The 15,413-nt window shown below is 45.4% G+C and overlaps 1 protein-coding gene across 1 annotated transcript in view; it reads right to left on the minus strand.

Annotated features, from left to right (window-relative positions):
* Positions 1-9,832, minus strand: part of ELAPOR2 (endosome-lysosome associated apoptosis and autophagy regulator family member 2) — a 96,985-nt gene extending 87,153 nt beyond the window's left edge. Inside the window, exon 1 of the mRNA XM_048301018.1 lies at positions 9,503-9,832. Within this exon, the coding sequence (XP_048156975.1) occupies positions 9,503-9,631 (129 nt within the window). The 5' untranslated portion in view covers positions 9,632-9,832. The remainder of the gene's footprint in view (positions 1-9,502) is intronic.
* Positions 9,833-15,413: the final 5,581 nt, after the last annotated feature.

Below are 15,413 nucleotides of genomic sequence, written 5' to 3' on the forward strand. Positions count from 1 at the left end.
TCAAGCTAGGTGCCTAACTTGTACAATTAAAAGCAAGGTAAGTTCTTTTTAAGGTATGAAATGCTGGTTCTGCCCCATGTTACTTCCACACCATCACACTTGGACTATACATGGATCACTGGAGCAAGGTCTCTTCACAATGGTTTTCTGTTGTCCTGAAGAACTGAGTGTGCTACATGCCTTCCTAACATATAACATGTACCCAGTTATCATCATCCCATGACACAACTGCTTCCACTCATCTTTACTGCCTAACTGCAAGACTCCTGTGGAGTTCATGCAGAGCTTCTACTGCAGTGTCCCATGCTGTGCCAGATGCCATGGGCAAATCCATGCCAGGGAGCACACTGACAGCTCAGGGACCAGAGCTCTTTGGGTCTGTCCTGTTTAGCAGGCCAGAGACCACCTATGAGAGCAGGTGATCGCCCCAATAATTTATTTTTATTTCTAGCATGTGTGGTGCCCAATGAGGTGCTACTGAGTCTTCCCATCAGACTATCTACAGTGTGAATGCTAAATTTAAATAATGTCAAAGTTTGTTAATCAAACTGTACTTTCAGTAACAGTCACATAAAGCCTCCCAAAACCTTGAGTCAGGCATCATTGCTTCCACCCCATCACATTCATATAACCTATTTAAGTGCCACAGGACCTTAAAACACTATGCAATTTAGCTCCACTTCATTTAACTCTACAGATTTTCAAAGCCGACATTTTCAACTCTTCAATACTGAGGAGCCAACTTAACTTCTCTTTTCTCCCACATTTTTCAATGAAAGCTGTGATTCCTGCATGACCACATCATGAGGCTTTAAGGACATCTTTTTCCCTTGTTTAGCAAAGCAGTTTAAGAGATTTGCAGGTCAGTATCACAATGGGCAATGCAGCAAACCAGCTGGTTTGTCTGGGGTTGTTTTAATTTAAAAGCTGGAACTGCAAAGCAATGACTTTTCAGAGGAGCCAGCAAACATTTAAGTAGGGTTAGCTTTCAGTACCATTAAAAATACTGGAAAACAGAAAGATACAGAAATTGATTGTTCTTGGCATTATGTCTCCTCTTAGCTGGGGTGAATGGGAGTGTGATCATTGATCACAGCTATTTCAGTAGCAGTTCAGGGCTCAGTCTTGAACTATTTGTAATACCTGGTTGGTGCATCCCTAAAAGGATGGCTTGACTCTAACAGAATGTGTTCCTTTGGTGCAGGATAGAGCAACGCTTCTGGATCCACTGCCTCTCACTGTGCAGAGGCTAACACAGAGAACAGTGGGCTTCCAGCTAAAAAAGGAGAATTCAGAGCCCTAGTGTATCCTATATTCAGCATCAAAACCAGGCATTAATTGACATTCACCCTGTCAGATCTTCTGGAAGCGGAGAGAGTTGGCCTGGGTTCAGCTGTTGCTTGAGCAGCTCTAGGGGAGAGCCACTCTCCTACTAATCAGGACACTTGACATTCATCACAAGGCAAGACAAGCTGCTCATCAGCAGGTCTGCAGGGCAGGTGCTTGTGACAAAGGTGCAGCATGATAAGCTGAATCATTTCCCACTCCAGTTCTATCATGCAGCCTTCCCCCAGCATCCCTGAGATGAACATCAGCTCCTAGTCCCTCCAGGCAAGCATGAATCCTACTGTAAAGAAGTCTGGTTAGGGCCCCTTGTTCTTTCCTTTCAAGAGAAGTCTGTATTTTCAAAAAATTGGATTAAATAAGAACAAACAAAAGAGAGAAGAAAAGAACTGTCTTGGGAAATCTTTCTTTTCTTCATTTGCTTCAGGGAACCACAGAGCTGGAGATAAAAAGCAGCTTACCAGAAACAAGCAGCATTTGATCAGCACTGTTGACCTCCCAGCAGGAGGGAGCCATGGATATAAAAGGCTGGGAAAAATCAGCAGTCATCCATTTCTCCTCTACATCTCTCAAAAGGCACAGCACCACCCCTTGTGTGTATAAAACACGACCAGCCTGTGTGAAGATCTTCCTTTAAGAAACTTCAGAGAGTAAGCACAAAACCAGAAGGATTTCACACACCACAGGAAACACTGTGGGAAATGAACACTTTAAGAGTCAACAGCTCAGGTTTAAATCACCTTTACCCTTCAGTTGGCTGCTAGCAGTCACCACCTTGTGCACTTCAGTTTCCTGTGACAGTACAATCAATTTAGACACTGATTTCTCTACTATCAAACGTGTACTGTATTTTAACAAGCCAGCAGCAATTATGTTAATGGCATCTCCATCGCTCCTCCCTCTGACTTCGTTATCAAATGCAATTCAATTTTCTGACCATATTCATTACATCAAAAACACCTCTAAGCATGTTCAGGTCAGTTCCAACCTCAGAGGGAAAGTTCACCCTCTCCCCAAAGCAGGGGTTTTTCATCAAATTGGATTATAAGATTAGCACTAGTAACCCACATCGGTAATTATCATATAGAATATAGCTCTTTTGGCTCAGTCTACCCTACTAACTATAAGAGGGACAGGGATCTGCCCATACTCATGGACTGGCTCACCTTGTTTACAGCAGTATCTTCTCCTGATGTTCCTGTTCTCGGTAGGGTGAGCATAGTCTTTTAACCAATCCCAAACACCCTGACCCACTTTCCTGTGGATTATCCCTGGAAAATATTTGTACCTCTAAGGTGGAACAAAATCTAACCAAATGAAATTTAAGCATTTTCACCACCAAGTAACACAGTTCCTATCACTTTTTGTAGGTATTTTCCAATAGTCTTCAAGTATCACCATAAATCACCTCTGTTGTGTGTTGTATTTCCTGACCGCAAAACACTACCAGGTAAGAGAGGTTAATCACATATCAATGGGATGAGTGATTTGTCTTCTCTTTGTAGCAGTAAAAATTCAATGTCAAAGGAATTTTCTAGTTGGGAATACACCATCATCTGGAATTATTATTTTTTTGATTGAAAACATGTTTTGCAGCCAGCAAATACCTTTCCTCACAGGGACAGCACTTGCATCCCTTAAGTCAAAGCACAACAGAGAGCAACAATGCAATTCTTTCACACCTTTAACACACAGCTCTGGTTTTCTTCTTCCTACATCAGGAAATACAATCCCCTTGGCATTATCTCAGTGTAAATCCAGGCTAGCTCTATCCCACCAAAATTTTATGTTCTAGAAATAAAAGACCAGACTTGTGCTCATGGGTGGGTCCCAAAGCCTCCTGTACCACTTCTATTCCCCCAGAAACTAAACAATGACTGAGTAATCTCTGCCATTCTCCCAGCTAAACCCTCACCCGTTTCTTTTGGCTTTTTAATTTTTTTTTTCCTTTGGGCAGGTGAGTTTTCAGCCAAATCAGCGTTAGTTCTGACTCAGCACAGTGACAGGATCATCAGCACCAGCAGCAGAGCCAGCGGCTCAGCTGCACACGCCGTCCTAGATCATCTTAAATCAGCTCTGAGCCCACGTCCCAAGTGCACAGCGATTACTGTCTGGCACTCTTTATCAGAGGGTATCACAATGCTTGTGAAACAAGGTCATTATGAGATTTAGATAATGTTTTGTAATTGAAAGGGTTTTGTTTGTTTGCTTGCTTGCTTTAAAAGATGGTTGTTAAAAAACAAAAAGGGGTGTTTATCTATTTCTCGCCTCAAAACCAGCGGTTTTTGTTTTCAAAAGACTGAAAACCAAAATGTTCCCACTACCAGCATTCAAAATCTAAACGTATTTTCAGGTCCAGGGTGAGACCTAAGGTGTTACCAAGGGGTAGTGAGCGGGACACTCTTTTCCAGGTAGGTGTAAGGGTTAGGGAAGATATGGCCGTGCTGGATAACAACATGGGACCTCCATAGCAGCAGCCTCTAGAAAAATCTTGGCACCATCTGGGAGACATTTGGGACCTGTTGCCAAACAATATTTCTTTACTATCTCAAGTATAAGGCATTCAAAGCTACCTTTCTTTTTACCAACCTTTATCTGTTCTTCTCTAATTTTTGTTTTCTACTTAGTTGGTGCTTACCACTTCCTTCAGCAGGTGTTTACAGCAACCTACCATATGACACAGCGAAGCCTGCAGTGATGGCATCTCCCAGCTGCCCACAGCCTGAGCCCTGCAGGTGTGAGAGCCCCTGGCTCTGCCCCACAGTCATTGCAGTCGGTGGGAGCCCTGCCAACATCTTCGCTGAGCACAGGGTCAGGCTCGCGGAAAAGGTTCCCTTCAAGTGATTCCAGCATTTCTGACCCAGGTCACCATCTGGCATAAAGCAACACACAGTACTGCCAAAGCTTTCCCAACCAACACCTGGTGGACAGTGTGGCCCGGGGAAGGCAGCTGACAGCCCAAATCCCTGCAAAAAGCCATCCTGGCCCCTGGCTGGCTGGTAGTCCTGACTCCGTAATGCACGGATGTGTCAGGAACCCCAGCACAGCTCCCATTCTCACTCAACCTCAACCTATGAAGAAAAAGAGAAAATAAAATCATGGCCTTCTTTATAAATGATAAATCTCACCCTGAATGATCCAGGGATGTTTGATGATGGGAGAAATGCAATCTTGTGTTGGTTTAATGGCCACTACTCTTTTGAGTTTATGGTCTGTTACAGCACTTTCCACTATGACTAATTCTCTTATTCTTGAATCATTACAACCATGGCTCACTATCCAGTTTTTATGCCAGTATCTGTCTTCCTTCTCAGGTTTTCATTTCTGACACCTCACCAGTCTCTCCTGTGCTCCCCCCACCTTGCTCTGCCATGTGCTTTCTGCTGTGGTACCTGTGTTTTAGCATCTGTCTCCTCACCTTTTGTGCTCATGTTTCCACTCCATCGACTTTATTGTCACCAGTTTTGTAGCCTGATTTTTGCTCCTCTTTCATCATCTTTATGACCCTTCATCACCACAGAAAATGGAAGCTGTACATTTCTCTTTCACCCACAAAGACACAACTCTGTGTAGCAAGAGGTGAAAGAAATAAAACAGTCTGCATAGGAATCTTTCCACAGCCTCTTCGGCTGACTATGAATTGTTCATAGGTTAAGTGTCTAATATCTTTCAAGGTGGCTAGAAATTAGGGAATATAACATTGGATCATCCCAGCAGCTGGTGGAGATACCACCTGCTCTGTTGCCAAAATAGCAAATGCAGATGCTTCAGAGAAAGGGACAAGGGTACCAATAAGGGACAGCAAGGAAACCAACCAAGAAGGAGAATTCCTTCGTAAATGACCTAATCCCTTCAGAGATTTTAAGGCCAACAGAGACTAAATGAATCTTGGAGATCAAACAGTCCCAGAGGTTGTTTACAGTTACATTAAAAAAAAAAAAAAAGTATTAGCTTTTAACAGTAAAAACATTTAGCCTTTCATGTGCACAAAAATCCTTTTTATTTCTGCTTTATCCTATAGATTTGCATCTCATTAATTTTCTCTACCCCACGCATTGATGCATGTTCTTCTTTCTCTTCCTTTGTCAAGTTACTCCCTCCTTACCGACGCAGCCCCACCCTTTGCTGTGATCACTGTGCGCTCATTAACCAGCTGTAGAACAAACACAGCGTTCACGGTTCCTGAGTACTAATGATAGGGCACAAAACCACTTTGACAGGTTTTATTCTTTTTTCTTTTAATCACCCACCCAAATTGTTTCACCGTCAGCACATGGGTTGCCTCTACAGAGCCTTCTGCAATGACTCCAAACCTCTTCCCAAGCAGGTACAGCTCACTGACAACACGAGAGTGTTTCAGATATTCAGATTCCTGCCAACAGACATCCCTGTTACTCCTGCCATGTGTACGTGGTGACAGGCGTGCAGGCTTATGTAACATCTTTCCAAGACTGACACATCTCCTCTCCATCCTTTACATAGAAAGACAGAATTTCACCTTGCTTCCCAGGCTGCTTAGCTCACTACCTAATATCCTGATTTAACATACTAATACACTTTAAAAACTTCACACTTAGCTTAGACATATTCAACTTTTTAACCTTTTCTCATCATGAAAATGTGTGCTATTTCAACACACCAAATCCACCATACTTGACCAAAGTTCAAGTTCATGCTTCCCCTTTATTCTTAAGACTTTTTTGCCTTTGCCTTGCAAGTGATTTTACAAAAGACTCTTTCATTTTCCAAGAACATTTCTTTTTTTTTTTGTCTTTTCCATAAGCATTCTAGCAGACTAGTGCAAAAATACATTCCCTTAAAGAAAGCATTTAGCATTACCCTTTAATTTACCTGTCTACTGAAACAGCAGGTAAACCGTGCAATGTATCAGAATCACATTTATTATCAATGTCAAAGGCATGTGCTTGCTCTCAATCTGCATAACAACTGAGAGTCGAACAGGAGTATGAAAGAAAACATCTTTGCCAGCAGGATCTGCATCTCTCTTTGAAAGCAATGTGGCTGAATGAGAATTAAGAAGAGAAGAGTCACTCAGTGAGTTTAGGGGTTTTTTTGTTATTCAACACAGAGGAAAGATGAAATTAAGAAAAGATCTATTTAGGTTGAGTATCAAATGTCCTAAAGGCAAAATCTGCTCAGATTTGGGTGAATCTCTGAGGGGAAGCTGAAGAAGACACATTCAGTTGAAAAGTTTAGAAAAAGCACCAAACACTGGAACATAACATGTAACAACCATTGTCCCTGCAGCAGCAGGGGGACTGGCATGAATATCTCATTATTTCCAACATAACAGCTTAATGTGTATTTAATGGCAGTGAAAAGCATGGGTGTCATCAATTCCACTCGAAGTCATAATTTATGCAACACATGAAACATTTGCATGAGTACCCTGATCATCATTGCCATAGCAGAAAGAATTCACCAAGCACTTATTATTCTTCTACTACTGTCCTAATTTGAGTTGCCAAGTCACCAGAGGCATAGGGTACAGTAATGGGTCTCCCCAGGTTCTGTACCCCAGAGGTACCCCAGCCATCCAAGCTGAGCCTGCCTCCATCTCTTGGAGATGCACAAACCACCTTTAAATTTGCTGCTGGCATTGGAGAGCTCAGGGAGAGATCACAATGTGAATGACCATCACAGCCTGGACTGAATACAGCTTACGGCTGTACTGATTTACTCCAAAAACTCACAGGAATATTCATTCAAGCTGCTTGTACCTTTGGTTTGCAGCACAAACACACCCCTCCTAAATCCAGTGTGCTGAACTACTACAGTCCCTGACAAGCTAAGTCAATGACAAAAAGGTTTCTGGAAAGTGACATTCCTGTACATTATTATTTTACTATCTATGTAATCAGAGCACCAAGGAGCCTCAGGCACAGCCAGAGATCCCACTGCTCCAAATGTTGTGCCAGCACAGAAATCTCACAAACCAGCAGATATCTGTATTTCTTGTAAGCAAGGGAACAGAAAAACAAGTTGTCAAGGAAGGAGGGGGGGGAAGTGCTGCTGAAAAAAGATCCCCTGAAGATTGAAAATTAACTACCTGCCAGTACATTAAGCCTTGTCTTTCTCAGACCTTTTGGGTATAAAACAAAGGATGTTTACCAAGTCTTTAGAGGACTGCAATACCCTCTGACAGGCTGTGCTTTCTAATGGCACAACTTCATCCCTGTCTGAGTCTGCCCAAACCAGAGTCAATCTCATTGGGAGCTGATGTGATTTTAATGGCAATACACTCAGGTCATTCAAACTGGGCTGAACTGGGGCAAATGGCAAAGTTTTGAGACAAAACCATTAACTTCTATTTTTCCCTTTTGTAAAGCAGTTCATCTGCTATCCTGGTTCTTCGTAAGCTCCATTTTTTTTCCCCTCTGCCTCCATCCAGACATGTTTGTAACTACATTTTCTGGGACACACTTTCATGGCTGCACACCCCCCAGCACAAGTAACACACAGCTTTTTAACCATGTGAGTGAGGACTGTCTCCGTTTTAAAGAGTATTCAAGTCAAGTAAAACAACATTGTTAGCCTCTCTGAAAAAAAAAGCAAAAGCACAGAGGTCCAGATCCAAAGGGGTATGGGAGTAGGGCTCCGGAGAGAATTTGCACACCTAAAGCCCAACACAAGATACTCACAATACCAGCTCTACACTTTTGGTACCACTGCACTGGTTCAGCTCTCACATTTAACCATCTGCACAGGTTCATTTTTTTGAAGTGAAGACTTTAGGATGGGAACAGACCTAAAAGTACCTGTTTCCCTTCACTAGCTGAAAAGGGAGATAGGTAATTTAAAGCAGGTGGCTGCATAAATCCCTCTCTCTGAGAATGACTAACATTTAGGAAAAACATGCCCTGAGAATGATCAACATTTAGGAGAAACATGCCCAAAACAGACACTGGTTTGCTAGACATCACCTCTCCCTACGGCAAGATTTCCCATACTACACTAGCACTGAGCTCTGCTACTTGGAAGACAACAAGTAAATTTCAGAGGCAAAGAGGGAATATTCCCCGGGTCCGAAATGCCCTCTTTCACCACAGGAAGGAGACATGGTCTTCTGCACCCCCAGCCGAGGAGGTCCCAGAGTGCAACAGCCTCCAAGCATGGATCAGGACCCTTTGCCAGCCAAGTGCTCCCACCTGGCTGCAGTCACCCACCCCCAACCCACTCTGAAAATGTACAAATTAGTTCTTGCTAAACGGTGGAACTGCGGGACGTGAAGTGGGGAAGCTCTGGTCCCAGAGCATCCTCGGATAGGAGGGGGTTAGAAGGAAGGGGACAGACCGATGTTAACCGACTTACAGGTTTCTGCTTGCCTGAGCAGAGCCCCGACCACCTAGACCTGTCTGGGAAAGTGGTACCCAGCCTCCTCATCTCTACAGCAGGTTTAAAACACAGGAAAGACCCACTTGCTCTTTAACAGCAGCAGAGAGGATTTCCCTGCATGTAGGAGTGAGGCTGGAAACCCCGGAAAAGAGCTTCATGAAACCCAGCTCCCTTCCCCGGAAAATCTCAGGGGCCACCCGGGGCTGCACATCCCTGTCCAGCCGCCTCAGCCCCGCATCCCGCACAGCCGTGCGGGGCGTCCCTGCTCCGAACACACCAAGTCCCTCCAGGTTCGGGTTCTTACAGCAGTAGAGAGCCAGAAAGTTTCTCTCCCCCTGTCACGCTCACTGCTGAGCCCCGGACACACCGAGCTGACACCGGGAGGCGGGACAGCTTGACATACCAACCCTCCCTTATTCTCCACCTTTGCGCTGATTTAACACAGTATTTCGAAAAACAGCGAGGCCGGCCGAGCCCCCTTCGTTTGGAGGGGGACTCTACTATTTCCATGCACCGAAGGGAGCAGCGATCACCGCGGGCAAGGGGAGTGGGGAGTGCGGTTCGCGACCGACGGCCAAGGGAGCCGCTCTACCCGTGATGCGGGGGGGCTCGGCCCGCACCGCAGCGGAGGGTCCTCCCCGTGGGTCTGACCCCTCTATCATCCCACGGACAGCTCTGGGGGAGTCAGCAACAACCAGCAACACCCCCTTGCTGGGATGCCACCCTCCTCCCGAGCCAGTGCAATATCCCCCACCCGCCCTTCGGGATGGGGAAAACCCCAAGAGGAGGAGGAAAATCTCACCTCTTCGCAGGGCGGCAGCTGCAGGGCGGCCGCCTGCCAGCCCAGCAGCCAGCAACACACCCAGGCGCTGCCCGGGTACCCCCGCTCCGCTCCGGCCCGCCGCATCCTCAGCATCCTCAGCAGCATCATCCTCCTCCTCCTCCCCCGCCGCGGAGCACCCGAGCACCCCTTCCCGGGGCGGGGGTGCTGGTGGGGATCACCGCCCCCTGCTCCTGCCGGACACCTCGGAGCCCCGGCCGCGGGCTGCCCCTGGCCCTGCGCCCCGCCTGCAGCCGGGCATAACCCCGGGGCTGTCGGACACAGCGGCCCCGCCGGCCGCCCGCCCCGGCAGCCGGCACCGCCAGAGCCGGGAGGAGGGGCCGGCAGCGGGGGGAGGAGGAGGAGCGGGAGGGGGAGGAAGGCTGGCGGCGCAGGCGCACGCTGCCGAGGCTGGTCCAGCCCCGGCGTGGCGAAGGGAGCGCGGAGCATCCTCCGGCTGCATCTCACCAGCCCAAAACCTCCGCGGCGGGGGCGGTAGCGGGGCCGAATCCCGCAGGCACCGCCGGCAGCCCGAGCCCTGCTGGGCAGCCCGGCAGCACCCCCGGCCTGGAACGTCTGGCCCCGATGGGCTCCGGGATGGGAGCGGCGCTGTGGGATGGAATCCCCCCTTCCCCAGCCCTGCCGTGGGATGCTGGCCCATATCCCCCGCTGTCTCCCGCCTGATTCCTCTCACCCCCGCACCATCCCAGTCCATGGCAGCGCCAGGCGGCGCGGAGTGCTTGCACCAGCTCTCAGCTCCTCGGACGCTAAGGATGCCCGTGTTCCCTCTCAAGGCGGGATCCCACCAGGCAAGATGTGCGCCGGACCGCTGAGCTCCTGGCCAGAGCACAGCAGCGACCTGCTCCATGAGATGCGACAGCAGCTTGTTCGTGGCCTGACCCAAATTATTCTTATCCCCAGAATTATGCACATTTCTCCATCGGTGGTTGCCTTTCAGCCCGAATTTTGTCTCCTGTTCCCCAGCAATGTCCAACTACTCATTCCTAATGAAGTGTGTGACTGCCTCAGGCACTTATTGTCCTGTGCCTCCCTGGCATCTCTGCCAACCCTGCTCACTTTCCTGCTCCCTCCTGGGTCGTCCTTTCTGCTTCCTCTTATCTAACTAGCAAACCCCCGCACAGAGCTTCTCATGGCTAGCACAAGATGTTCCCGTCCCTATTGATCCACCTTTTCAGACTCCAATACATAGCCCTTTTTTTTTTTTCCTTTTCTTTCAGTTCGTTGAGTGACTTTTTTTTGTAATTTTACTGCAGTTCCTGCTCATCATGATTCAGGTTTGACTCAGCTTTTATTCACTTCATGAAAAGAGATGCAGGGTATAAGGGCAGAGTCAGATCTTTGCATCATGCAACCCTCTGTCCATCCTGGTTGGTGTCATTGCTGTGACTGTATGCTAATATAAAAATGGCTCATTTTGTTCATTTTATGTCATTTGAGAGCCTTGCTGGAGCAGTCAGGAAGGGAGCTCTGTGGTGCTCTGCTAACGGAGACAAGTTTGCAATTTCTCTTTGTTCTTGTCCAGAGCCTTGCTCTGATTTTAGCTCCAGCTGGAGGAAGGAAAGTGGGTTATGGTGCTTCCATCGACGGCCCCATCGCTCACCAGGGTGCCAAATAAAGCACCTTGTGTAATCAGTTACATGAAAAAATCAAATTATCTTTGCAGAAAAAGTGGAGAAGAGGGTAGAATCCATGCTGCTGCTTTATGTTTTGTGCTTCTGCAGTGGGTAGGTCACAAGGTTGGACCCAAGGATTCATTGCTCACCTTAACCGCAGGATAAAATCCAGTGTCGGAGGAGCACTGATTTCAGCTGGAGCAGCATTTGTCTTCACATTTGGTAAAGTAAAACACACAAAGCTGCAGGTACTCCCAGCATACAGCAAGGGACTCACTCTGAAAATATATGGGAAAAAATATATTGGTTGGATTCAGCAGGTCTTTCATGCAAGGAAAATGGGTGCAAAGTCAACTTGCAGAAAAGTGCTCTTCTTGCTGCAGGTGCTGACCTTGAATAAGAATTCAGAGTGGGAAGCAGGTCTGGAGGGTTGCTGGCAGAATTGCTCTGTGCAGTGGAAGGGTTACTGCTGCTGACTCCCAGGGACCCTCCAGGGGGCAACAGGGCCGGCAGAAGCCAGCTCAGGTGAGCAGAACTTCCATACAGCACAGGGGTGGGTGAGGAAAGGGAGTACCAGAGTGTGCTTTGTCAGCTGTCCTGTCACCCTTTTGCATCACTAAATTATTTAACCTTAAAACTCAGAGCGGGGAGAAGCCAATTTACAAATAAAAGGCTACCTACTCTTCTTCACGACTCACTACATGTTACCAAAGCTTTTTTACTGTCCTCTGTGGAACTTGCTGTCTTCATAGCACGAAAAATCACTAAGATCTGAGATTTTTTTTTTTTTTGTCTTACTTTATGTTTCCAAATGACACAAAGTCCAGAAATTACTCGATCTTTAAAAGTATGATCACTTTGGTTGCTGTGCTATTTGAACAGGATCTGAAATGCCTGTGATATTAAATCCTGCAAATCTTACCTGAAAGCAGGATGGCAAAAATTCTGCAGTGCATAGTAAGCATCTGGCCAGCAGAAAATAAAAAGTATACTGTTTAAAAAATTAATGAGCTGAGATAGACATGAACAAATGAGATAGAGGAAAGCAGTGTGGGATTTGAGACATATTGTGCAACTCTAATACAAAAAAAAAAGTAGCACCTATATATAAGGCAGCAGAGATAAAGGAGCTTTAAATCTAGTAAGAACAGATAGCAGGGAGTGAAACAGAGTTTTGAGATCTGTATCTGAAATCTTGACCTAATATTTTGAGTCAAGTGAGAAGATACAAAAGTAATTCAGAAGATTCATGCAGTCTCACTTACAAACAATTGCCCAGCTCACCTACATTAAAGTACAAAACAAAAAGAAAGGAGAAAAGCAAAGTAGTAAATAACAATTTATACTCTAATGTGTTTCAAGTTACATCTCCCCTATTGCCTGAATTTTATTGTGCATCAGCCTGGTAAAAGTTAAAGAGGCAAAATTGTACCTTTATACTGCTGTCCTAAGTTGTGCCCAGAAAAACCCAACAGCTTTCAGGCATTTAGGATCCAGATCTGTAAACAATTCTTCCTGACACAAGCAAAATGCTGAAAGTTAATCATGGACTTTGATGTTTGCAAAGCTCAAGCCATAGGTTTTCCCTGTAGCCACGGAGCTGGGGCAGGGAAAGAGCCATATGTCACTAATGTTAATGACACCAAGTGAAAGGGAAAATTAAATGGCTGCCAGCTACTGTTTGGATGACAGCAATTAGTAACTACACTTGAGATTAGTCAGGTCTGTAGGCTGACAGCGGCTGGCTTGCGTGGGAATACATCACACGGTAAATGAAGCTATTAACCCTTTCCTGCTCTGCCTGTTTCTGGTGAAATCACCTTAAAAACCTTGCCTGCACTCACACTTCACTTCAACTTTTGGAAAAGCTAATCAACATAAAGCAATTTCATGGAGTTTCTTCACTGAATCTCATTTTCTAACATTGTTGACTATCCACGTGGTTAAATTTTGTGATTGCTCTACAAGAGTAACTGTATTCCCACAGAAGGTAACATTCTTTTGTCTTGCTAACGCGTCCATCTGTGAGCTCTACCACGGTGTGTCCTGCTCAGACTTCTTCTTTTTCTTGAGAACCATATATTTGCCCATATAACCTGGTCATCTGTGTACTTTCCATGAGGGAATACTTCATCTGAGACAAAAATTAACATTCTTTCAAGACATCAAGTCATCCTGGTGCTTTACTGAGTTCAGTTCAAGAAAGCTTTAAAATATGTGCCTGCTCCTACAAATGTTCTTACTTTTGGACTTCCAAACTCTTCAAGCTCTTTGGAAATTCAAGATACATAGCAATACTAAAAGAATGTTTATACCCAGGCCTCTGGTTCAGCTCTGACCTACTTAGACATCACTTATACTTTCAAGTAATTCAAGGACCATCATGGCTCCATTCTAGAATAATCTGGAGAACCCTGCTGAGAAAGCTGATGTGATGGCTAAGCAGTCACTATAAAACAATTGGTGGCATTTGCAGTGAGATTTCTCTCAGGTTCTCCTGTAGCCATGGAAGAACCCGATGCTGGGATTCACCTCACTTAACTTTGTCATGCACAGCTTGCAGGGCTTTGGGAGTACTATTCACTCTCCCATAAAAATAAGTTATAAACACATCAGAAACCTTTTTCTAAATGGTACGTGAAAGCATCCAAGGCTGAAACTGAAGATAGCCTTCATATGACATTGTTTTAATCATCTATTTTAGGGGGAGCTGAATGTCTTTTCTCTCCATTAACTGCACAGGTAGTTCTGATATAGACACCTACACATGGTGAAATGAAGCCCACCCTAGATCATTTTCTGCTGTCTAGTGAGTGTCCTCTTTAAACAAGGTTCACATCCTCCAGCTTTTGGTGTGTGTTAAGTGGTACATGTCTGACTGGCTTATACTCCACACTCAGCCCCACATGCATCCAAACCAGAGCACAGCACAGGGAAAGGGACCTGGCACAGGGATTTCTGGGCTGTGTGATGCAATTGTGAAGCTTCTTCACGTAGCTGTAGCCTCCTGATGTAAACCCACATCTGAAAAACAAGGAAACAAGGCTTTCTGGATAGAGAAAAGCCAGGATCAGCTTTACTGCCTTTTCATAATTCTCACTCCTAGATGTAACATTCAGCATTTATCCCTTTCCCTCCTTTGGTCCTCAGTGCTGTATTTTTGCCTCTTCTCCCTAGAGATGTTTAGAGTGCCTGTATTCTGCTTTTATAGCAAACTTCATCTTTGGATCCATTTTAGACCTCTTGGAGCCTTCCATTTGGGATTTCTTTGTTCATCTTTTCTCTCATTGTGACTACAGTTGAATTTTCCTGTAAATCTTACTTGGCTTGGCACTAAAACAGCTCCTTGAATACATACAATTTAATATTAGCTGTGCAAAAGTTAGACATAAAAGACCCAAAGTAATTCTGCACCACTTCTATCCACAGGCCTGGAGAAGAGAGGTTAGAGACATAATCTGCCTTGCTTGAATCTGAATCACAAGAAATTCAGCTGTAAGAGAGGAATTTCTCAGCTTTTGAGATAGCCACATGATTTGACAGGTCTTTCTTTGCTTTCTAAACTAAGGGGAAAATATTAATTTTCAGTTTTATTATGTACAGTCCATCTGATTCTCCTCCCTACCATATACAGAATAAAAAGAGATGATCTCTGCATTAAAATCAGTTAGCATGTTTCTTTTGAGTAAGAAGGAATAGCAAGGGTAAATATTTCCAAGACAACTGGGGACAGACAACAGGATCAGCATCCAAAGCCTTTTACTGGGGCTATTAGGGTTTCTTAGCCATTCATGCACAGGCATCTTTTCCCAGCAGACCTATTTATCTGCTATCGGGTAGCAAGAGGGTTTTGAGTAATGATGATTTTCTTGGCTTTGCATGCAAAATCGAGCCCTGTTAGAGGACTCCCAGAGACCCATGGTGACATGGTTATGCCCAGAGAGGACAGGCCATATGGGGGGGCTGGGTGAGCAATCTGAAAAGTAATGTAGGGTAAACTATTAGCAAGCTAAAATCTATATGATCTGCCTGCATTGATTTGGTGTGTGAACTAAGTTAGGAGGAATGACATGGACTAAATTGCTTTCTGCAGCCGAGAACAGTTATTTGGTGTAACCTTGTATTCAATAGTGATGCCAGGTATATTGAGGCTGATCACATCCACTCTAGGCTGGCAAGGGCTCTACAGATGCACTCGGGGCTCTAGGAAAAAGCAGAAGGCAAAGCAGCCTCCACGCAGTGCTGTATTTCTGACCAAG

This window comes from Corvus hawaiiensis, chromosome 4 (assembly GCF_020740725.1).
Source record: "Corvus hawaiiensis isolate bCorHaw1 chromosome 4, bCorHaw1.pri.cur, whole genome shotgun sequence".
In the NCBI taxonomy this organism is placed as follows: domain Eukaryota; kingdom Metazoa; phylum Chordata; class Aves; order Passeriformes; family Corvidae; genus Corvus; species Corvus hawaiiensis.